This window comes from Littorina saxatilis, linkage group LG13, assembly GCF_037325665.1.
Source record: "Littorina saxatilis isolate snail1 linkage group LG13, US_GU_Lsax_2.0, whole genome shotgun sequence".
NCBI classification, from domain to species: Eukaryota; Metazoa; Mollusca; class Gastropoda; order Littorinimorpha; family Littorinidae; genus Littorina; species Littorina saxatilis.
The window spans coordinates 15254987-15277707 of record NC_090257.1 but is presented as its reverse complement, the minus strand read 5'-3'; the positions used below and the strand labels follow the sequence as shown (position 1 = coordinate 15277707).

General features: G+C 43.3%; 1 protein-coding gene across 1 annotated transcript in view; it reads left to right on the top strand.

Moving 5' to 3' along the window:
• LOC138983681 (elongation factor G, mitochondrial-like) overlaps nt 1-20332 on the top strand; it is a 78964-nt gene extending 58632 nt beyond the window's left edge. Inside the window, exons 9-20 of the mRNA XM_070356957.1 lie at nt 102-259; nt 1926-2007; nt 2729-2866; nt 8993-9094; nt 9616-9810; nt 10515-10597; nt 10972-11041; nt 11991-12083; nt 13299-13374; nt 17160-17228; nt 18731-18891; nt 19460-20332. Coding sequence (XP_070213058.1) covers nt 102-259; nt 1926-2007; nt 2729-2866; nt 8993-9094; nt 9616-9810; nt 10515-10597; nt 10972-11041; nt 11991-12083; nt 13299-13374; nt 17160-17228; nt 18731-18891; nt 19460-19645 — 1413 coding nt within the window. The 3' untranslated portion in view covers nt 19646-20332. The remainder of the gene's footprint in view (nt 1-101; nt 260-1925; nt 2008-2728; nt 2867-8992; nt 9095-9615; nt 9811-10514; nt 10598-10971; nt 11042-11990; nt 12084-13298; nt 13375-17159; nt 17229-18730; nt 18892-19459) is intronic.
• The last annotated feature ends 2389 nt before the right edge of the window (nt 20333-22721 follow it).

Sequence of the window (22721 nt, the reverse complement as noted above, 5' to 3'; positions counted from 1 at the left end):
CCTTTTACCAGACATGTGAGGATGTGTTTTTTCTGCTCGGTACATGAATTTTTCTAGTCAATTGTGACTGATGCTGTTCTTTTTTGTTTTATCATTTGCAGGCAGCTGTGCGACGTACATGTATGAATCGTTCATTTACACCAGTGCTGGTAGGAACTGCGTTGAAGAACAAAGGGGTGCAACCACTCCTCGATGCTGTCTTAGATTATCTTCCCAGTCCTTGTGAAGTGAAAAACGTTTGCTTGGATAACAGCAAAGGGTGGGTCATCTAGCTTCCTCTCTCAGAATGTGTGTGTGTACATTTAGTGTGTGTGTGTGTGTTTCTATCTCTATCTCTTTCTATTTATAGGAGAGAGTGTGTGTGTGCGCTATCACTTGAGTGAATATTAAATGAATTGTGAAGCATTTAGCACAAATGAGTGGTTTTTGTTGTGTAGTTGAAATGTAATAATTATAGTCTATAGCAGTTGACTGCAAACAGAAACATTGAAGTAGCTTTGAAGCTGATACTCACTGTTTCAAGTACTTGTTTTAATTAATTTGAAACCAGAAGAAATCCAAAAATAATCGATTTCAATGGTATTGTAAATGAAGAATCTGTTATTGGGTCATTCTCAGAGTCACGGTCCAAAATCGTGACATTCTCACAGTCATTGAAAAATAAAGTTCAAAGAAAATCATTGAAAACTTCATGTGCAATATAATAGGGTGTGATAAAAGTAACCGTCCAAAACCATGTTCGGTCAAGGCATTGACAATTTGACAGACACGGAAGTTAAACTGCAAGTCTCGCGTTCAATAACCAACCATTTCTATTGTTGTGAGCATTTCTTGTTCCAGGCTCATGACAGGATGAAATTGTGTTCAAGTAGTTTTTTTAAAATATTGTTCATTATTTAATTAAATGCAAAAACGTCTTGTTCGGTCGCGGCCAAAATGTGTGACACCAAGACCTCTTCTGAGATTCATGTTGCAATTACCGGCAAACAAAACTATATATTTAGTAACAAAAGCTGTGTTTGTGTAGCAGTAATGTGTACAAATAAAGTGTCCCTGCAAGGTAGATCCAACACATTGTTATCGTGTGCCCATGAATGGTTATCTGTGCCGGATAATTCGTGACATGATGCCTCGATCGAACAGCATTTTGGGCCCGGTCAAATTACTGCGTAAACAACGATTTTAAAAAACCACGGATATTGTGGTCATAAACATGCACGTAATCTCTTTGCACCTGTACACTTTGTTTGCACTCTTCACTCTTAGTTTACTGGAGATAAAAGTCTGTTTTTCGTCAAGAGAGGAATGTCACAAAATGGCGGCTTTCAATCAGCCGATTTTTAGCAAACTAAAATGTCAAACAAATTTGCAATGACAGTAATCTGAGAATTACCCTATTACAAACAAAAAACACATACAGTTGAAACTAAATGTAAATGTAAAATATATACCAAAGGCAACAACAACACAATTGAGTGGGATTACAATTTTTGAGTCATCAGTGATTGGATTAATTTGACTTTCACTGCAACAATAGAATCCCTTTGTTTATGACCTTGAAAAAAAGCCACGAAACTGAGGCCAAAATGGTTGAATGCTGTATATTAGTACATGTATTAGAAAGGCGAGTGAGTCTGTCAGGTGTTTGCCTTTCTTGTGTAATCAATGGTATTATTGTTTAACATGTTCAGCAACGTTAAACAGTTTTGATAGATGGAAAAAATTGTACAGGCACACGATGACAGGTCAGTAGCAAAACATAGCAGTGTCAAATATACAATCTTGCATTTTAGTTTTAGCGGCTACACCTTTCTTGCTAAGGCAAAATTGCACTATGTTGATGCGAATTGAACTTTCTATTATTGAAAATAATTATTGTAATTTGTTTTTGAAATTTATTTATTATGATTACCTTGTTGTTCCAGAGAAGAGGAAGGAGAGAAATTCTTTTTGGATGGCGCCAGAAACCATGACAACCCTTTCGTGGGACTTGCTTTTAAACTGGAGGTTTGTTTGCTTGTTTTATTTGAAGAGTGGTGCATACTTTTAATACAGGTACATACCATCAAAAATAAAGACTTAACTTTGCCATATAAATTCAAAACTCAAATGACAACATATGTTTGTTGGAAATACCACATTGTGCATGGAGAAGCTGGTAAGCTTGGCATTGCTGATTGGTGGTAATGTAACTAGTGGTGCGGTGAGACAACAATGAAACAGATGAGCAGACACTTTGGCTGATGGGGTTGAATGTGACCACTTCTACTGGAAGTGGGTGCTCTGACGGTGTGTATGGATTATCATGGCATATATACATTATTGGCACTGCTGAACAAATGACCATAGGTGGTAGTTTCAACTGGTCGAGGATAGTGACTTTTTCTGTTGCGCAAAACACAAGATGAGGATTAAAGATGTTGCAGGAAATTGATATAAGGTCCATACAATAACAGCTGTTAAAGTAGATATGGTGAAACACTGTCACATGGTCGCAGACAAGAGCAACACTCATGCACTGAATGTTGCAACAGGAGTGACCCCGTTGATGACACAGCCACACGTGGTGGAGTTAGACCAAACCAGTGCCACTTTGCTGCACGGAGCAAACATTGCCAACCCCTTTATGCATTGTTGTGTTGTACCACATACACAAGTCGTTTGAATGGGTGACTCAGTGTATGTAACTGCAGTGACCTGTGGGTTTACATGGCTGTGGCTGTTGCAGGCGGGGCGCTTCGGGCAGCTGACCTACGTGCGTGTGTACCAGGGAGGCGTCAAGAAAGGGGACACCATCATCAACACTCGCACGCAGAAAAAGACAAAAGTTTCACGGCTTGTGCGCATGAATGCTGATGAGATGGAGGTATGTCTTTGCTGCTCCTCTTTCTGCTGTTCAGAGAGTAAGGAGATACGTGGGTGTTCCATAAATATTTAGAATCTTAGAAACGGAAACACATACCAGCAATCCAACTGACACCCAACTGGCCGTCCTCTGGTGATCCTCTGGTGATCCCGTAACATCGGGCCCCCGTCAAGGCTCGGACAGAGTCTTAAGGGCTCTTAAACCATGTTTCCACGGCTGTTTCTTGAATTAAGATAACAGACTGAACTTAAATTACATATTCTTACGCAACTCACATAGATAGCAATAACTTCGTTTGGTTGCTAAGACATTGAAGCACTCTTACATGGTAACATGGGGAGATAACTCTAAAATAAAAACCACCTGCCATATAAGGCATGATCCGTGGTAGTTATCTCCCCTACCGGTGCCCGCGCATGTGCAGGCCGTATACCGGTAATACTCATTCCTTTTTCTTCAACACGCGGAGCAGGACGTGTTGTTGCGCTCTGGCTTCATTTTCTATCTGTTGGTCTTCACGGCAGTGGTAGACCATCGGACCTTGGTAACACTTTTATTGTCTCTTCGTTTCTCCAAGCATTGGGTGAGACCTTTTATTTTTATTACCGAGACGCGTTTTCTTAACCGTTTGGAACGTTTTGCATCTCATGTTTTGGTTCGTGTTGTCATCCAATATGGCGGACAAACCGAAAGAGAAAGAGAGAGAGAGAACTCGGAGTTCAACCAGACAGGCGTGCTCTCCTAGCTCTCAATCAGGCAAAGCAACTCAATCCAAAGCTAAGGTGGCTACAACCACCCCGTCTCGGACTCAGAAAATTTCTCCTACCGATAACGTTTCTCTCTCTGTTTTCAATCCGGCGAACGATGAATCGTTTTCAGTTTCGATTGACAAACCAGCCGCGTCTGTTTCGGCCCCTTCAACTAAAGTGCAAGCGTCTAGCGCAGATTCATCTTTGTCTAAAGCTGATTTGCTAGCGTTTTTATCGTCTTTCATAACAGAAGTGCATGAATTGATCTCGTCGGAAAGACAAATAGCCTAACATGCTGCTCTGTCTCTTCCCTCGGGTGTTGCTAATGTTTCCTCGCTTGCGCGGGTTCGCTCTGAACCGACTGCGACGGTCACGTCCGCTGGCGTGGTCGCAGATCCAACGACAGTGTTGGATATGTCGGACTCGTTTTTTTGACAAGTTTTTGTCTGAGTCTGGGACATCAGCACCTCCGGGTGTTCTTGGCGAAGTACGCAAACCTTTGACGTCAGTTTCCGTTTCGGCGGAATTGCACACTGACCGAAAGGGTGTTTCCACAGACCAACCTGGCTCCGTTTTCACGGTCCTGGGCATGGGATGTGAAGGGCATGTGTCTGCTGGCTCCGTCAACTCCGTTAAGGTCGGGGCGGCTGCTGGTAGACAGGTTTACAGGATCTTCCGGTTCCAATTTATTGGGGCTGGTCGATGCTCATGCTATACAGTCCTCTGCTGGTTCCGCCAACTCCGTTAAGGTCGGGGCGGCTTCCGGTGGCAGGAGAGGTTTGACTTCCGCTGTTAGCAGCTTCGCTGTTGGCGGAAGTCATTCAGTCCTCTGCTGGTTCCGCCAACTCCGTTAAGGTCGGGGCGGCTTCCGGTGGCAGGAGAGGTTTGACTTCCGCTGTTAGCAGCTTCGCTGTTGGCGGAAGTCATTCATCAGCCTGTGGCTTCTGGTTCCGCTGTTGCGGCTTCCGCTAGCCTTTCTCAGGCTACATCCGCTTCCTTTCCCGGCCTTTCAGCTGGCATTGGGCAGCGGATGGTGGTCACATCCACGGATTTCCGGTTTCCGGAAATTTTTTCCACAACCGTTTCCGGTTTCGGCGCAAGTTGCCTTACCGGATGCCGGTTCCGCTGGACATCCCTCAGATGATCGTTATTATGCTTCTGTTGGGGATGAACAGGATATGGAGGAAGAAGGTGACCACCAACCGGAAGCTTCGTCTAGCTAGCACTGGCAGATCTTTGTTGTCTTCCTTTGCCATGCCATTAGCCAAGATGGCTTCGGCGGCTATCGCTTCCGGTAGCAGGATGGTTTTGCCTTCCGCCGTTAACACTTTGGTGTTGGCAGTCGCCAATCATCAGTCTTTGGCTTCCGGTTCCGCTTTTGCGGCTTCCTCTGCCTTTCCACGGGCTGCATCCGCTTCCTCTCCCAGCTTTGTGGCTGGCACAAGGCAGGTGGATGGTCCATCCGTTCGCGGAGTTCTGGCTTCCGGAAATTTGTTTTCCCCAACCTTTCCGGTTTCGGCATATGTTGCCTTGTCGGGATTGGTTTTCGGTTCTCATCTTTTCAACGATCGTTGGGATATTACTGAACAGGAAGCTGCCATTGTTTTGGCACTAGCAGCAGAGGTTAATATGCACTGTTTCCCTGAGGGGTTAGCAGTAGCATAGTCATCTGCGTTACTTCACCATCAGCTTTAGCTGATTTTGCTCCTTCTCAGGAACAATCTGCGAACTTTAAGTTTTAGAGTCTTTCGTGGCTTTTTCAACTTATAAAAGTTTTCTCACACGATGTTTTGCCCCACTTCTGCCTTTTACGGCATCATATGGGGAAGGCTCCTGCTTCAGGTTTGCTGTGGCTTGCGTCACATTCAGCTGATTTGAGCCTTATTTCAGGAAATTTTCGAACTTTAAGTTCTTAGATCCTCCCTCGGGGGCATTTGAACTTGTGGAAGTTTTTTCAAATGATTCTCCTTTGCCTCCACTTCCTTGTGGGCAGCGAGGCGGCGTTGTTTTCGCTTGCGTCACCCGCGCAAGTAACGCATCACTCGCTGAGCGCTATCTGTAGGCCTCGGTTACACCAAGCCTAAGAACTTAGCGTATTCTTTTCTTCTTAATACGGAACCGCTCCCGGCGACACCGGGCTTGACGATCATTCATCTTTATGTTCATAGCAAGGAGAAACTGTCTTTTTTCAAGATCATGATCTCCTGGCTGTGAAAGATTGTGGCCGCACTTCTTTCTATTATCGTCTTTGAACAAGTCTTTGATTTGTTCTTTCCCTTGTGCGGTTACGTACTCACGGGATGCCTTTGTGTCTGTTGGGACACATTTACAAAGGATTTAACTTTGCTGTTTACCGGAAAGAGGTCCTCGGCCGACAGTATTGTTCTGTCGGTGAGACGTTTTTCTCTTCCTTGCTTGAGGGTTCTCTTCGAATCCTCTTCTGTGCACGCAGACTCTTCTCTAACAAAGAGAACTCACAGCAAAATAAAAGCCCACGGCAGGCCTGGCTTTTCTTATCTATAAGAGCACTAATCTGGCTGTTCTCAGCTTTGCCCTTTACCTTCTCAGCATGGCGTTTTGCCAAATACCCATCACTTTATCCCCTCGGGGCGATTCAGAGGTCGGGTTTGTTTATCTTCTTCCCGGCATGGCGCTTTGCCAAATACCCACCGCAATTTAGCGTCGGGTTCAGTGGGCAAACAATAGCATGTTGTTATTCTTACTATTGACAGTTCTGTCAACTGGAGTCTTAGTGCTTGTCATCACTCTGCTTTCAGCCTTTGTGTTCTACCACAGCGGCTGGAGGGGGATTAGGTCCTTTCTTGGGTCACTTGCAAAGATCGTGCCGATGTTTACTCCCTCCTTTGGTACACAAAATAGATCGTAAGTGGCTACTTTTTATGTTGATTTTAAGCAATCAAACAAAGAGCTGGATCATGTTAGTGTCTTTTCTCGACTGGTTCTCAGACACAACCAATCATTGGATTCTCACACCATTGCTCATGCAAGGCTTTTCCATTGATTCTCTCTCCATCAGCGAAGCAGTTCTTCTGTTTCTTGTGGATTTGTTTCCCCTTGTCAGGGGAGAACATGCGTTAATTCAATCAGGCAACACCTCAGTGGCCTTTTTATCTTAATAAGCAAAAGGGGGTAGGGGCATCTCGCTTCCCATCGCTGCCACATCGAGCATGCGAGATTTTGATGTGGTGTTACCACCACGAGATCTTTTTAGCAGCGAAGTACCTTTCTGAGAGGTTTTTGTCTTGGCAGACTCTCAAAGTCAGTCGAACAAGTATGTCCACACGGACTGGGCTCTATCTCTTTACGCGCTTCTACTCCTTCTGGTGAATTTGTAGAAGCCGCTGATAGAAGTTTTTTGCCTCTCGGTACTATCTCCTTCTGCTAAATGTTCGTCTCACCGTTCCCGGATATACTCTAGATTTTACTCGGAGCGGCCCGTCGGTCGCACATTATGGGCCCATTTTTCATTGGTTGCCAGCCCTTAAGGCCCTTAAAGCTGGCAAGAGGGCGCTGTTTTTTACACTCGATCCACACGGGTGTCTACCGTACGGGAATCATTGAGACGCTCAGGGGCTTCTGCCTCAACTCTGGATTTGGTCTAGAGATCCCATTAGGGTTCAGCGGCTTAGTTTCCATGTCACATTGACTGGCTTGGAACAAATGGCGTATTGTTAACGGAAAGAACTCCATTTCTCTCCGTTCATTGCAGGTGGCGAACCACTTATTCTGGCTTTCTGAATTTTCCCCACGTCTCTGTTTTAAGACGTTACGCGATATCAGTTGCACTGAAACAGCTAGGTCGCAAAAAGTTTTTCACTTGGGCTCGTTATAGCCATCGTGACTAAAGGAGCCTCCCTTTGGTTGGCTGAAAACAAATCTCCAGTCCCGACTTGGGATTTGCTCCTAGTTTTTGAGCTTTTGAGATCGGATTGTTTAATCCTTGACAAAATTAGCCTTATTAATCTAAACACGAGAAGCGGTCATTCTTACTCTAGTAGCTTCTGAGAGAAGCGGGAGTATAGGTGCATTTTCTATCTGGTTTTGCTATAGTCATCTCTTTGGAGAAAGACTGATCTATAGCGCTTAGGTTTGATTCAATTTTCTGGCAAATAATCAGAAACCTGAGGAACCAGCTCTGATAATACAATTCAATCCACGTGCAATAGTTTGGCTCTGTTAGAGCCATATTAGCCTATTGAACATTTCGAGTTTTAAATATATTTCTAACTCGCACTGATCGGTTTAGTTCATCAGAACAAAGGCTTTTGTTTATTTCCATCAACTCTTGTAGAGGCAATGACTTAGTGAAGTCAACCTTAGCTAGATGGTCTGCCACATTGATTAGGCATGCCTACAGTGGTGGCAAGAAAAGGGGGGGGGGGCAGTCAGTCCTCCCTCTTCAGGCAGCTCGGACTCTAGAAGTCAGAGTGTGAGCCTCTTCTTTACCTGTTCTCAAGGCTTAGAGACTTACATAAGTCTTGAATGCAGCTCATTGAACGTGCAAGAACGTAGTCATGAGTTTCTATCTGCGGGATATTTTAAGTACCCGCTATTTTAGTACACATCTACTAGACATCAGAAGATGCCTTTGTTTATGTTTTCCTACGGGACGTTTCTGGTTCCTGGAAGTACAGAACTTTCGGTCTGCTAGCTATTTTAGCGGCAGACCAGATACTGGCAAGATGTTAATTGTGAGTAAATTTACCCACCACCTAGATTAGCAATCTGCTATCTATGTGAGTTGCGTAAGAATATGTAATTTAATATAAAATTTCAAAAGTAAATTTTCATTTAATTAATATACTTACCAACTCACATATCGAATTCCCTCCCAGCCATCCCCGCAATTTGTATAAAGGGATATGGGTTTCAGAACGGAATGAGTATTACCGGTATACGGCCTGCGCATGCGCGGGCACCGGTAGGGGAGATAACTACCACGGATCATGCCTTATATGGCAGGTGGTTTTTATTTTAGAGTTATCTCCCCATGTTACCATGTAAGAGTGCTTCAATGTCTTAGCAACCAAACGAAGTTATTGCTATCTATGTGAGTTGGTAAGTATATTAATTAAATGAAAATTTACTTTTGAAATTTTATATTTATCGCCATATCGCCAGGAGCCTGGATTCTAAATAATAATCTGAGAGAGAAGTGTAGGTGGCAAAGTAAATCAAAGCTGTTTTTAAAAGGAAGGGGTTGGTTGTTATTTTTTCTTTGAAGTTAAGGCGGAAACACACTTTCAGGACGTTAAAATCTCATTTTTGCTTTAACAGACACTATCACCACTGTGTTAAACTTTTGCCTCATCATATTATTGCAGCGTGTTTTTCATGGTGATTGCTGAGTGTGCAGGATGTGAATGAGGTGATGGCTGGAGACATCTGTGCCCTGTTTGGTATCGACTGTGCCAGTGGGGACACCTTTGTTACCAAGGGCAACATGCATCTCTCCATGGTAAGTGGCTAGACTAAGATGTCAGGTTATTCATTAGAGAATTAACAATTATTTGTTTCATAATGTTGTGCATTCAACTATCAGAAATATGTCTGCTTGCAGAAGTTAGTTTCCATTTGGTAGCTTAAAAATTAATGAGTTAGTTTGCTCATTAAAGTTGTCATTAAAATAAAATTTTCACTAAACAGATTCAAAAAGGATTGCATTGTTTCCTTATGTTTTCCCAAATCCAAAAATATGTAGATATGTCATGTTTACTCTGAAAATTTGCTCAGAAAAAAAAAAAAAATTGGTGTATGTAAGTTAGGCACTATGTTTGCATGCTTCACCGAGACGAGCGCAACCCATCTCGGTCTTCGGGTTTGGGCTAGCTAAGCCTTACTACATGTAATCTTGGTGATGACTGGTTGTCAGTGTTGATGTTTTAGTTTTAGGCTGACAGATTGACTAAATGTTTTGGTATCGCTTCACGCGACTTGTTTCATGTTTTACTTTAATTGTTGGCTTTGTGGTTTTTCCAGGAGTCGATGTTTGTAGCAGAGCCAGTCATCTCCATGTCGATCAAGCCTGTGAAGAATGGGGACCTTGACAACTTCTCCAAGGGCATTCAGCGATTCACAAAGGAGGACCCCACGTTCCGGGTGCACTGGGACAACGACTCCAAGCAGACCATTGCCTCGGGCATGGGGGAGCTGCACCTCGACATCTATGCTCAGGTGCAACTTTGGGCTATTATCTGTAGGGGGGTGAAAGGTCAGCACTCATGTGTATCCATGGTCACACAGTGGAGTCTCTGTGAAGGTGACAGACAAGCGTTTGTTGGCTTACTTTCTTATTAAATGATAAACGTAACAAAGGCAATATAAAAGGAAATGTGTGAAAAGATTTTATGTTGCCACTAATATATATGGACGGGCGGGGTGGTAAGACGTCGGCCTCTTAATCGGAAGGTCGAGGGTTCGAATCCCGGCCACAGCCGCCTGGTGGGTTAAGTGTGGAGATTTTTCCGATCTCCCAGGTCAACTTATGTGCAGACCTGCTAGTGGCTTATCCCCCTTCGTGTGTACACGCAAGCACAAGACCAAGTGCGCACGGAAAAGATCCTGTAATCCATGTCAGAGTTCGGTGGGTTATAGAAACACGAAAATACCCAGCATGCTTCCTCCGAAAGCGGCGTATGGCTGCCTTAATGGCAGGGTAAAAACGGTCATACACGTAAAATTCCACTCGTGCTTCGTGGGAGTTTCAGCCCACGAACGCAGAAGAAGAAGAAGAAGAAGCCACTAATATATGAGGCATTCTCCTAATTATTTCAATAACGTTTAAAGTAGTGTGTCAGATATGCCACGTATAAAGTTGTTTGTTATTTGTAGGATGTACTTGAATTGAGCTGATGAGTGTTGATTTGTGCTTTTCCCAGAGGTTGGAGCGGGAGTACAATGCAAAGTGCGAACTGGGCAAACCCAAAGTTGCTTTCAGAGATTGTTTGATGCAGCGGTGTGAGTAAGTAATCTGTCTTTCTAGCTTTCATTATTGTGCACAAAGATATGTTGTAACACATTTTGAATGTTTTGTTTTTCTTACCAAATGTTGACAATTATGGCATGGTATGAAATACTGTGTGTAAAAAGCATTACAATTGAGAAGAGCTGTAAGGCAGTTCAGTTCATACCCTTGCTAAGATAAAGCTAAGTCTACTTTCTGCTGAGTTTAGTGCATTTGTTTGATTGGCTGGATTAGCCTGATTTAGCCAAGATTAGTCTGCCAATTGATTCTGGGATCAAGACTATACTTTGTCGTGACAAAGGGTGAAAGAGCCTGTTTGTAAGGCATGGTATAGTTGTGTGCTGCATGCACTGTTGTTTGCCTGTTTGCAGGTTTGACTACTTGCACAAGAAACAGACAGGAGGTCAGGGCCAGTTTGGACGTGTCACAGGTTACATGGAGGTGAGTCACGTTACTGCCTTTCTCTCAAGTTGAGTTCAGTTTTGGTTCTTGCACTGAATGGAACTCAGCTGTTTGATTCTTTGTGTGTTTGTTTGTTTGTTTGTTTGTTTGTATGAAGTGTTATTTACGATGTGTAACTTAGCATCAGACTGGTATAAATACCTTGAAGCAGCAATAACAGATCATTTTGTTCAGATCGCAGTAGAATTTCGGTCTGGCTCAACAAAAAGCATTTGATTTCTTTTTCTGCTTTGCTTGTTAACAGGCTGAAGAATAATAATGTAAGTTTCGAATCACAGGACTCCTATTTTGAACTGACAGATTTGAGAGCTGTCTGCATGTAATGTATAGCTCACTTGAGATCCTCTGGTACTTGAATGTTCCCCTTTATTTCAAAAACTGTGCATTTATTGCTCTCTATTCCTCTTAGAATCGATTCAAGACATTCAGACCACTATGATTTTACGAGTGAAATAATGTTTGTGGCATGGATGCTAATCATTTCTTCATAATGAATACTTTCGCTCAGCAGAGTCACACTCCTCGGCAGAGCCTCACAATCATCTATATCACTTTTTTAAAACAGTAAATTCCTTTCCAGCGCATATTTGACACATGCAAAAGACAGGTGTCCCCTGGATTTCACGTAGTTACCTGCTGACCCTGTAGTGCGTGAGGCTTCAGAGGGACGGGTTTGTTGTGAAACTTAGTAGTCTTTATGACTACCTAATTAATAGGCCTTCACAAAAAATTACTTCTTTTGAAAAATGGTAATGGTCGTTTAATGTAAAAGTGATTGTTTTTGAATGACAAGCTTCTGAACATAAGTGTTGGAAAAGAGACACACAAAAACAAGTACCAAGGTACCTCAAATGGTCTTTACCCAGCTGTATTTCATCAATAAATGAGGCGTGATGTGATGTAACTGGTTTTTATTGTGCATTGCTAGCCTCTAGCCCCAGAAGAGAACACCCAGTTGATCTTCAGCGATGAAACCACGGGAACAAACATCCCCAAGAACTTCATACCTGCAATTGAGAAGGTATGTACAGTGGAGTCCGGGTACAACGAATCTCAAGGGAGATACATTTTAGTTCGTTATATCAGTAATTCGCTGCAGAGTTTTCAACCCTAAATGGCCTTAAGACAAGTTTTCCCACTCACCTTCAAATGATCGTCCCATCGATCTTTCCTTGGAGAGTACAATCTCTGCATGTTTTCAACAGCTTCATAATATAATCCATAGAGGCATAGTTCAAATGTTCACTTTACTGTCCCAATTTTAGAAGTAAAATTTAAAAAGTCGTGTAAAAACATGTACATGTACATTCTGATCAATCTCCGATTTCATGGTGTCCACCAGTTCTGGTGCATGTACTACCCTGGCCAAGTTTCCTCTCAAGACATCAAAGAGACCGCCCCATAGGTTAAACTCCCCATAGGTTAAACTCGGTCACTGACCCGGGTGCAGGAAGTGTTTCCTCTCTCATATGAAAGGGGAACCACCTCTCATAGCTAAAACTGGGTCAATGACCCCTGGGAAGAAGGTCAGTGTCTATAAATAAGGCCACCCAGCTAGCCTTGTGACTTTTTAGAGCAGGTCATAGCTTAGCAGCTGATTGGAATAGTGAAAACACAGCGGCGGTGGCTGTTCCGTGCACCTCCCGCTGTTTGTTCAGAGTTCGCTCATCACGCGATGTGCACTTGTGTTTGTGTATTTTTGTCTTTGGAGACAATTATTGACATCAGTTCGTTGTAGCCTTGTGACTTTTAGAGACAAAACGGCTCTGGGGCGATGAAAGCGTGTTTGTTATAAGAGGGGTTCGTTATGCAAATGAGTTCAAAAGGTTCGTTGTTGCCGGAAAGTAACAAGTAAGAAATAGAAGGCTGTCTGCCGGGAAATCAATGGCAGTTCGTTAAAAGCGGGATTTCGTTATACCCAGGTTCGTTATAGCTGGACTCCACTGTATGTCTGTGCTTGCTGTGTGTGTGTGTGTGTGTGTGCATGTGTATTGTATTGTTGTCTGGATGGAATGGTCTGTGATTTTAAGTGAGGTTATAGTCACCTTGATTGAGATGAGATTTTATATCAATGAACATTAATGTGCATAGCATCTTATGAATGTGTGTACAGTTTTATGAAATTCAAAAGGTTTTTTTTTGGGGGGGGGGGGGGGACATACGTGTGATGTAACCGTATTAATGCAACTAAAACAACTGTGTATATATGTGTAAATATGACTGTTACTTTGTGCAGGGTTTTCGCAAGGCCTGTGAAAAAGGTCTGCTGTCAGGACACAAGGTGGCTGGTGTCCGCTTTGTACTGCAGGATGGTAAGTCTTCAACCTTTCTCCACACACGCATCTTCAGTCAGCACCTTGGCAGGCTCACATCCACGTCAGACATCGGACATACACGGATATTTTTTCCAAATGTCCTATACATTTTTCATGCAAGAGGACATATGTCCTATTGTTTTTGTCACAAAGTGGTCATTGTCCGATTCTGCTTTCGTTTGATCTGGACATAGTCAGTACTTTCCAATTTACAGCAGTTTGATTTGCTATTTTATCGATGTTTTGCGAAGCGATGTGTCTCTCCAAGCAGACGAAGCTTGGGGACACTTTAAGTGCTTTGTATAGAGAAGAGCTTCCAAGGGTCGCAACTCTGAATGCTCCAAGCCGGTTGACAGTTTGCCTCCCTTGGCGGTTTTCTTTCTCCGAAAAAGCAACATGCCGCCGAAACAAAAATTGGTGCCAGAAAAAGGCCAGAAGCGTTTGTACTTAAATCTCTGCCCTCATCAGCGGCTAGTGCCACTGAAACTGAGCTCCCTCCGGCCTCTGAGCAGCCAGAGCCAGATGAAAGCGTCGCTCAAGAAAATTCTTTTATTTGTTCTGTTACCTTTGTGACAAGAAACTAGTCAAGTTTGATTAAATTTACGTTAAAAAAATGTCCTATTGATTTATTTTTGTTCTGGACAAATGTCCTATCACTTTTGCATTGTCCAGGACATTTGTCCTATGCCACCTTTCATGGATGTGAGCCCCTGCCTTGGGCAGCTTAGTCAGTGGTGACTTTACCAAACAAAGACAGCTTATCTGCGTGCACCAATCTTTTGTCTTTGAAAAGCTTTTCTTGTTTGACTCCTTTCTTGTACATGTACCTCCCTTTATCACCCCTCTCTTTTACGGGTCCCTCAATATTACGACCGACTTTTCTCTGACGGATGTTTTCTCCTTCTTTGTCTTAGTATTTCTCACCTCCATATTACGTCCCCCTCTCTAATACGACATACGACCGTCCATACGTGGACTTTTAACGACTTTTCCCAAAATTATCACGGGTTTGGTTTACTTTAACTTATATCTCCAGTCGAGTGAGTAGGCGATACGGACACAAACACGTACGTGCTGAACTCCTGTCCGTGTACAACATCACTTCGGCACGCAAACGGCTGAAGCCATGTTTTTTTTGTTTCTATTTCAGGTCATTACTTTATTTTGAATAGATAAAGGTCATTCGCCAGATGTCTGCTTCCCCCCGCGGGTTAGGGGGAAGAATTTACCCGATGCTCCCCAGCATGTTGTAAGAGGCGACTAACGGATTCTGTTTCTCCTTTTACCCTTGTTAAGTGTTTCTTGTATAGAATATAGTCAATTTTTGTAAAGATTTTAGTCAAGCAGTATGTAAGAAATGTTAAGTTCTTTGTACTGGAAACTTGCATTCTCCCAGTAAGGTAATATATTGTACTACGTTGCAAGCCCCTGGAGCAAATTTTTGATTAGTGCTTTTGTGAACAAGAAACAATTGACAAGTGGCTCTATCCCATCTCCCCCCTTTCCCCGTCGCGATATAACCTTCGTGGTTGAAAACGACGTTAAACACCAAATAAAGAAAGTAAAGAAAGAAAGATGTCTGCTTCATTTTGCAAAGAACTGTGCAGGAACTCCTACCTTTTAAACACGCAAAGTTACAGAAACGTTATGAAAGTAATCCAAACATCGAACCAAAACCGAAAGTTGTGATGACGTCATGAAATTTTGCGATGTACGTATGCAAAGCGCGTATAAACATTTTCGGTCTGGCTAACAATGGCGGCCGACGAACACGGTTTTGAAATCTGGAACTGTTCTTGGTTTTCCCCGATCCGTGACCGAATGACGCAATATACAACCACGCGTTCGTTTGAATCAATAAATTCTCCTCAGAATCCCGTCAGTGAAGTTTGAAGGTAAGTAGTTGAGTGTCCTAAATTACTCAACTCTGTGGACAGTCCGTAGTGCAGTTATGTCCCTTGACTTAACTTGACTTGACTTGACTTGGCTACAATTTTACATCTGTTTCAACACACTGCCGCGGTTCTTTACGTCTGCAAAGGCTTATACATTTTGTTCTTTGCGTTTGGGACACTTTTCTTTATTTTTAACCAAATCTTTGCTGGGTATTGTATGACTATGATTAGTAGCTGGTATCAACATCGATGTGCGCATGCTTTTATTCGACCTCAGTTTGTTTATTTCAAACCTTAACCCACGAGTAGTTACGAGGCTTGATTAAACAAGCAAGAAAACTGTGTGGGTAATTAATTGAATAGAAAACAGGTTACCATAATCGTTTAAGGAAAGAATAACATTACTTTGTGGGCACCATCAATCAAAACGCCCATGTCATTCCGGATCATTGACGGACCCGGACATACAACAATCCTCCATGTTACGACCCCTCCATATAACGACCGAATTTCGGTTACATTTTCAAAGTCGTTAGACAGAGGTACCACTGTACTTGAATTCTACCACTTTTTTGCATGGTTAAATGTTGTTTTAGTATGATCAGAGATAATACCAAGCATTTAGAAATATTTGCCAGTTGAAATCTGCCAGTTTCCTTGAAGAGTTTTCTTTTTCTGTGAGTTCCGTGAGATCACTGCATTTATATGGTCTGTTGCTGTAAATTAATGACTGGTTCTTATGGGAGCCAGGGTTCATGTTTGTCAGCTCATAATGCTGTGAGATTTGCTGGCACTGTCATTGATGATGATAGATTGATTGGCTGGCACTGTCATTGATGATGATAGATTGATTGGTCGGCACTGTTATTGATGATTATAGATTGGCTGGCACTGTTATTGATGATGATAGATTGGCTGGCACTGTCATTGATGATGATAGATTGGCTGGCACTGTCATTGATGATGATAGATTGGCTGGCACTCCCGCAGTGGGGCACTGCGGTTATGAAATTAAAAGCCCCTCCTGTTTTTGGAACCGCAGGAGCTTTCTAGTTTGCTGTTAGGTAGATTTTTGGTTCCTCTTTCCTGTCATGCTCTCTTTTTCTTCATGAATTCTTTTCTTTTTTCTGCCTTCTTGCTCATTCACCTGTATTTTTTCCAAAAATCTCTTCTCTTGCCGCTTGTCTCGCGATTCATGTATAGTTTAATCTGTTAGTGTTCTGATGTAAGTCCAGCAGTAGATAGGTTAAGCCTATTTTAACATACTGGAAACTGGTAATCTTCCAGTAGGTATTAATTTAGTTTTACTAAAGCCTGCTGGGACACAAGTAATGGGTTAGTGCATTTGTAAACAGGAATCGCTTGACAAGTGGCCCCCTTCATCCCCCCCTTCCTCGTCCTGATATGGCTCTGCGTAGTCGGCTGGACGTTAAGCAACAAATAAACAAACAAACAAATTGGCTGGCACTGTCATTGATGATGATAGATTGGCTGGCACTGTCATTGATGATGATAGATTGGCTGGCACTGTCATTGATGATGATAGATTGGCTGGCACTGTCATTGATGATGATAGATTGGCTGGCACTGTCATAGATGATAGATTGGCTGGCACTGTCATTGATGATGATAGATTGGCTGGCACTGTCATTGATGATAGATTGGCTGGCACTGTCATTGATGATGATAGATTTGCTGGCACTGTCATTGATGATGATAGATTGATTGGCTGGCACTGTCATTGATGATGATAGATTGATTGGTCGGCACTGTTATTGATGATTATAGATTGGCTGGCACTGTTATTGATGATGATAGATTGGCTGGCACTGTCATTGATGATGATGTACTAACTGGTGAAGACTGACCAGAGCTTGGTGGTTGTAGGTGCCCATCACCCGGTGGACTCCAGTGAGCTGGCCTTCATGACTGCTGGGGACTTCGCTGTCAGGCAGGGTAAGTGTGCTGCAAGTGCTAACAAACACTTCCGCCAGTCAACGCTGCTACAAACACAATGGTGATTGTGGTTTTGCTGTTACAAGAGCGAGAAAACACAACTTTACACAGTCTGTGTGATGCCCTATTCTCACTAAGGAAAGCTTGTGCACAGATCATGCTCAGTGCAGTTCAGAGGCAAATTGCTACATGAGGCTGGGGATGTAAATCACTGAGGAGTGGACCTGATCCTACCTGTGCCCCAAGGTGGTGTACTAGTAATATCACACACATTTCAGATATCACATCATTATTTACATCTTATGCTAGAATGTAACATTCAGTCATATTTCTCTTCCATTGCATCCTGTCTGAGTGACCTGACAAGGCGGCTAAGTGTACAAAATGCAGAATGAATCATAACCATATTTGTGTGTGTGTGTGTGTGTGTGTGCATTGTTTGATGAAGAGTGTGTGCAGTGTTTGTGTGTGAAATGTTTGATGAAGGGTGTGTGTGTGTGCAGTGTTTGATGAAGGGTGTGTGTGTGTGCAGTGTTCGATGAAGGGTGTGTGTGTGTGCAGTGTTTGATGAAGGGTGTGGGTGTGTGCAGTGTTTGAAGTGTGTGTGTGCAGTGTTTGGTGGAGGGTGTGTGTGCAGTGTTTGAAGAAGGGTGTGTGTGTGTGCAGTGTTTGAAGAAGGGTCTGTGTGTGTGTGCAGTGTTTGGTGGAGGGTGTGTGTGTGTGTGTGCAGTGTTTGATGAAGGGTGTGTGTGTGTGCAGTATTTGATGAAGGGTGTGTGTGTAGTGTTTGATTAAGGGTGTGTGTGTAGTGTTTGATGAAGGGTGTGTGTGCAGTGTTTGATGAAGGGTGTGTGTCTGTGTCTGTGTGCAGTGTTTGATGAAGGGTGTGTGCAGTGTTTGATGAAGGGTGTGTGCAGTGTTTGATGAAGGGTGTGTGCAGTGTTTGATGAAGGGTGTGTGTGTGTGTGCAGTGTTTGATGAAGGGTGTGTGCAGTGTTTGATGAAGGGTGTGTGCAGTGTTTCATGAAGGGTGTGTGCAGTGTTTGATGAAGGGTGTGTGCAGTGTTTGATGAAGGATGTGTGTGTGTGTGCAGTGTTTCAGAAGAAGGGTGTGTGCAGTGTTTGATGAAGGGTGTGTGCAGTGTTTGATGAAGGGTGTGTGTGTGTGTGCAGTGTTTCAGATGAAGGGTGTGTGTGTGTGTGCAGTGTTTGATGAAGGGTGTGTGTGTGTGTGCAGTGTTTGAGATGAAGGGTGTGTGTGTGTGTGCAGTGTTTCAGATGAAGGGTGTGTGTGTGTGTGCTGTGTTTGATGAAGTGTGCGCAGTGTTTGATGAAGCGTGTGTGTGTGCAGTATTTGATGAAGGGTTTGTGTGTATGTGCAGTGTTTGATGAAAGGTGTGTGTGTAGTGTTTTAGATGAAGTCGAGTGTGTGTGCAGTGTTTTAGATGAAGGGTGTGTGTGTGTAGTGTAGTGTTTGATGAAGGGTGTGTGTGTGTGTGCAGTGTTTGATGAAGGGCAGTGGCACTTACTGGAGCCTGTGATGATGGTGGAGGTGAACGTTCCCCAGGAGTACCAAGGTGGCGTGATGGCCGGCCTCACCAAGAGACACGCCATCGTCACCGGCACCGACGCCAATGAAGGCTACTTCACCATCTTCTGTGAGGTGCGAGTTCTCGTGCAGTCAACAAACACACACACAGGTGGCGGCCTGGGAGACCTAACCAAATTAAGCACCATAGTCACCACACATGCACAAACATGTACATATCGATACACACACAGAGATTTTCAATGTATTTGGAGGGCAGATTCATCTTTATGTCACCTTCTCCCACCTCCTCCACCCCCCCCCCCCCCACTTCACCCCCCACTCCCTGTTTAATTGAATTTCTCTAAAGGCAAGAAGAGGGGTAAAGGTTACCTTAATGAGCTGAAATTAGTTTGCATTTCTAGCTTGCCTTCTGGTCTAGCATGTGCCAATATCGCCTGTGTTCACGACTTCAAATTGTATAAGTTTCTGTCATGTGGCATTGCTGATTTTATTTTATTTGTACTACTAGTCTGTGGCCTTTCAATCCCTCTATTCCAAATGTTTGTTTGTGATAGTGTACTTCATAGTATACCTTCATAGTTTATGCTTGCTTGATGTGTTTTGTTAAGAGATAAAGTCTTCTGAGCTTCTTTGTATGACAATGACAGGCCTCTCCATAGTTACATTTTATGGGTTGTAGGCTCCACTGAATGAGATGTTTGGCTACGCTACGGAGCTGCGCTCACTGACTCAAGGCAAAGGGGAGTTCACGATGGAGTACAGTCGCTACTGCCCCGCGCTCCCTGCCACCCAGGAGGAGATTATCGCTCAGTATGAAGAGGAGTGCAACTCATCAACAGACAGCAAGAAGAAGAAGAGGAATTGACCCTAGTGCCCACTTAGATAGACATTTAAGAGAGTCAGAGGAATGCAAGTGTGTGTGAGATTTGTGAATGCAAGATTGAAATGTGTGTAAGTTGACAAGTGTAGAATAGTGAAGCAAGTGTCAGTGTGTGTAAAGAAAGGCAGTGATAATAGTGCTGTGTTTCTCAATGCAGTGCAACATGAACCGGACATGAGTATGCAGCAGAGAGTGACAGACATCTGAAGTATGTGAATTTGGCTGATTGCATGTGGCTGATCTTGTGAATGAAGGGAAGAAAAATTGTGCTGCAACTGATTCACCTCATTTTTTATTTCTTTGGAATGCAGCATTAGATGTGCTTGTCTTGAATGTTTATATGATGTGTTCCAACAGGAACAATTGTAGCAGTAGACAAGTAGTAGTCTTTTCTTGCTGACTCCTCATAGAATGTCAGCTGTAATTTTGGAAGGCACGCAGCTTTGTAATGGTGAGGACAGTGCTGGCAACCACTTGCACAATCTTGCAGTACATTTCTAAGGAGGAAAGTTGTCACCGAAATAAGTGCAAAGAGTCATTAACAAGAAACTGTTGTCTTGGAACTTGGTACTGAACATTTGCTATGTAGTGGCTTTGCTCTGACACACAGTGCTCATCTACTGGGATTTCTCTGACATGGAAAGTTACTGACAACAATGTGTTTGAAAAGTGTTTTGAGTTCTTTCTCTTCCTGTTGTCATTATTTTGCCATGAGCAGGAATAATTGAAGTTAAACTGCTGGTTTATGAAAAGGGGTGGATCTATTGAAATGAAAAAAAGTTTACCCAGTTATTTAGGTGCAAAAGAAAAAGAACACTAAGTGGTGAGCTGCTTCAGTTAGAGAAAGCTCCCATAGCTACCACAACAGTCAAAGAAAGCAAGAACAAACTCCCATAGCTACCACGACAGTCAGAGAAAGCTAGAACAAACTCCCATAGCTACCACAACAGTCAGAGAAAGCAAGAACAAACTCCCATAGCTACCACGACGGTCAGAGAAAGCAAGAACAAACTCCCATAGCTACCACAACAGTCAGAGAAAGCAGGAACAAACTCCCATAGGTACCACAACAGTCAGAGAAAGCAAGAACAAACTCCCATAGCTACCACGACAGTCGGAGAAAGCAAGAACAAACTCCCATAGCTACCACAACAGTCAGAGAAAGCAAGAACAAACTCCCATAGCTACCACAACAGTCAGAGAAAGCAAGAACAAACTCCCATAGCTACCACAACAGTCGGAGAAAGCAAGAACAAACTCCCATAGCTACCACGACAGTCAGAGAAAGCAAGAACAAACTCCCATAGGTACCACAACAGTCAGAGAAAGCAAGAACAAACTCCCATAGCTACCACAACAGTCAGAGAAAGCAAGAACAAACTCCCATAGCTACCACGACAGTCAGAGAAAGCAAGAACAAACTCCCATAGCTACCACGACAGTCAGAGAAAGCTAGAACAAACTCCCATAGCTACCACAACAGTCAGAGAAAGCAGGAACAAACTCCCATAGCTACCACAACAGTCAGAGAAAGCAGGAACAAACTCCCATAGCTACCACAACAGTCAGAGAAAGCAGGAACAAACTCCCATAGCTACCACAACAGTCAGAGAAAGCTAGAACAAACTCCCATAGCTACCACGACAGTCAGAGAAAGCTAGAACAAACTCCCATAGCTACCACAACAGTCAGAGAAAGCAGGAACAAACTCCCATAGCTACCACAACAGTCAGAGAAAGCTAGAACAAACTCCCATAGCTACCACGACAGTCAGAGAAAGCTAGAACAAACTCCCATAGCTACCACAACAGTCAGAGAAAGCAAGAACAAACTCCCATAGCTACCACGACAGTCGGAGAAAGCAAGAACAAACTCCCATAGCTACCACAACAGTCAGAGAAAGCAAGAACAAACTCCCATAGCTACCACAACAGTCAGAGAAAGCAAGAACAAACTCCCATAGCTACCACAACAGTCAGAGAAAGCAAGAACAAACTCCCATAGCTACCACGACAGTCAGAAAAAGCAAGAATAAACTCCCATAGCTACCACAACAGTCAGAGAAAGCAAGAACAAACTCCCATAGCTACCACAACAGTCAGAGAAAGCAAGAACAAACTCCCATAGCTACCACGACAGTCAGAGAAAGTAAGAACAAACTCCCATAGCTACCACGACAGTTAGAGAAAGCTAAAACAAACTCCCACAGCTACCACGACAGTCAGAGAAAGCAAGAACAAACTCCCATAGCTACCACGACAGTCAGAGAAAGCAAGAACAAACTCCCATAGCTACCACAACAGTCAGAGAAAGCAGGAACAAACTCACATAGCTACCACAACAGTCAGAGAAAGCTAGAACAAACTCCCATAGCTACCACGACAGTCAGAGAAAGCTAGAACAAACTCCCATAGCTACCACAACAGTCAGAGAAAGCAAGAACAAACTCCCATAGCTACCACAACAGTCAGAGAAAGCAAGAACAAACTCCCATAGCTACCACAACAGTCAGAGAAAGCAAGAACAAACTCCCATAGCTACCAGGACAGTCAGAGAAAGCAGGAACAAACTCCCATAGCTACCACAACAGTCAGAGAAAGCAGGAACAAACTCCCATAGCTACCACGACAGTCAGAGAAAGCAAGAACAAACTCCCATAGCTACCACGACAGTCAGAGAAAGCAGGAACAAACTCCCATAGCTACCACAACAGTCAGAGAAAGCAAGAACAAACTCCCATAGCTACCACAACAGTCAGAGAAAGCTAGAACAAACTCCCATAGCTACCACGACAGTCAGAGAAAGCTAGAACAAACTCCCATAGCTACCACAACAGTCAGAGAAAGCAAGAACAAACTCCCATAGCTACCACAACAGTCAGAGAAAGCAAGAACAAACTCCCATAGCTACCACAACAGTCAGAGAAAGCAAGAACAAACTCCCATAGCTACCAGGACAGTCAGAGAAAGCAGGAACAAACTCCCATAGCTACCACAACAGTCAGAGAAAGCAGGAACAAACTCCCATAGCTACCACGACAGTCAGAGAAAGCAAGAACAAA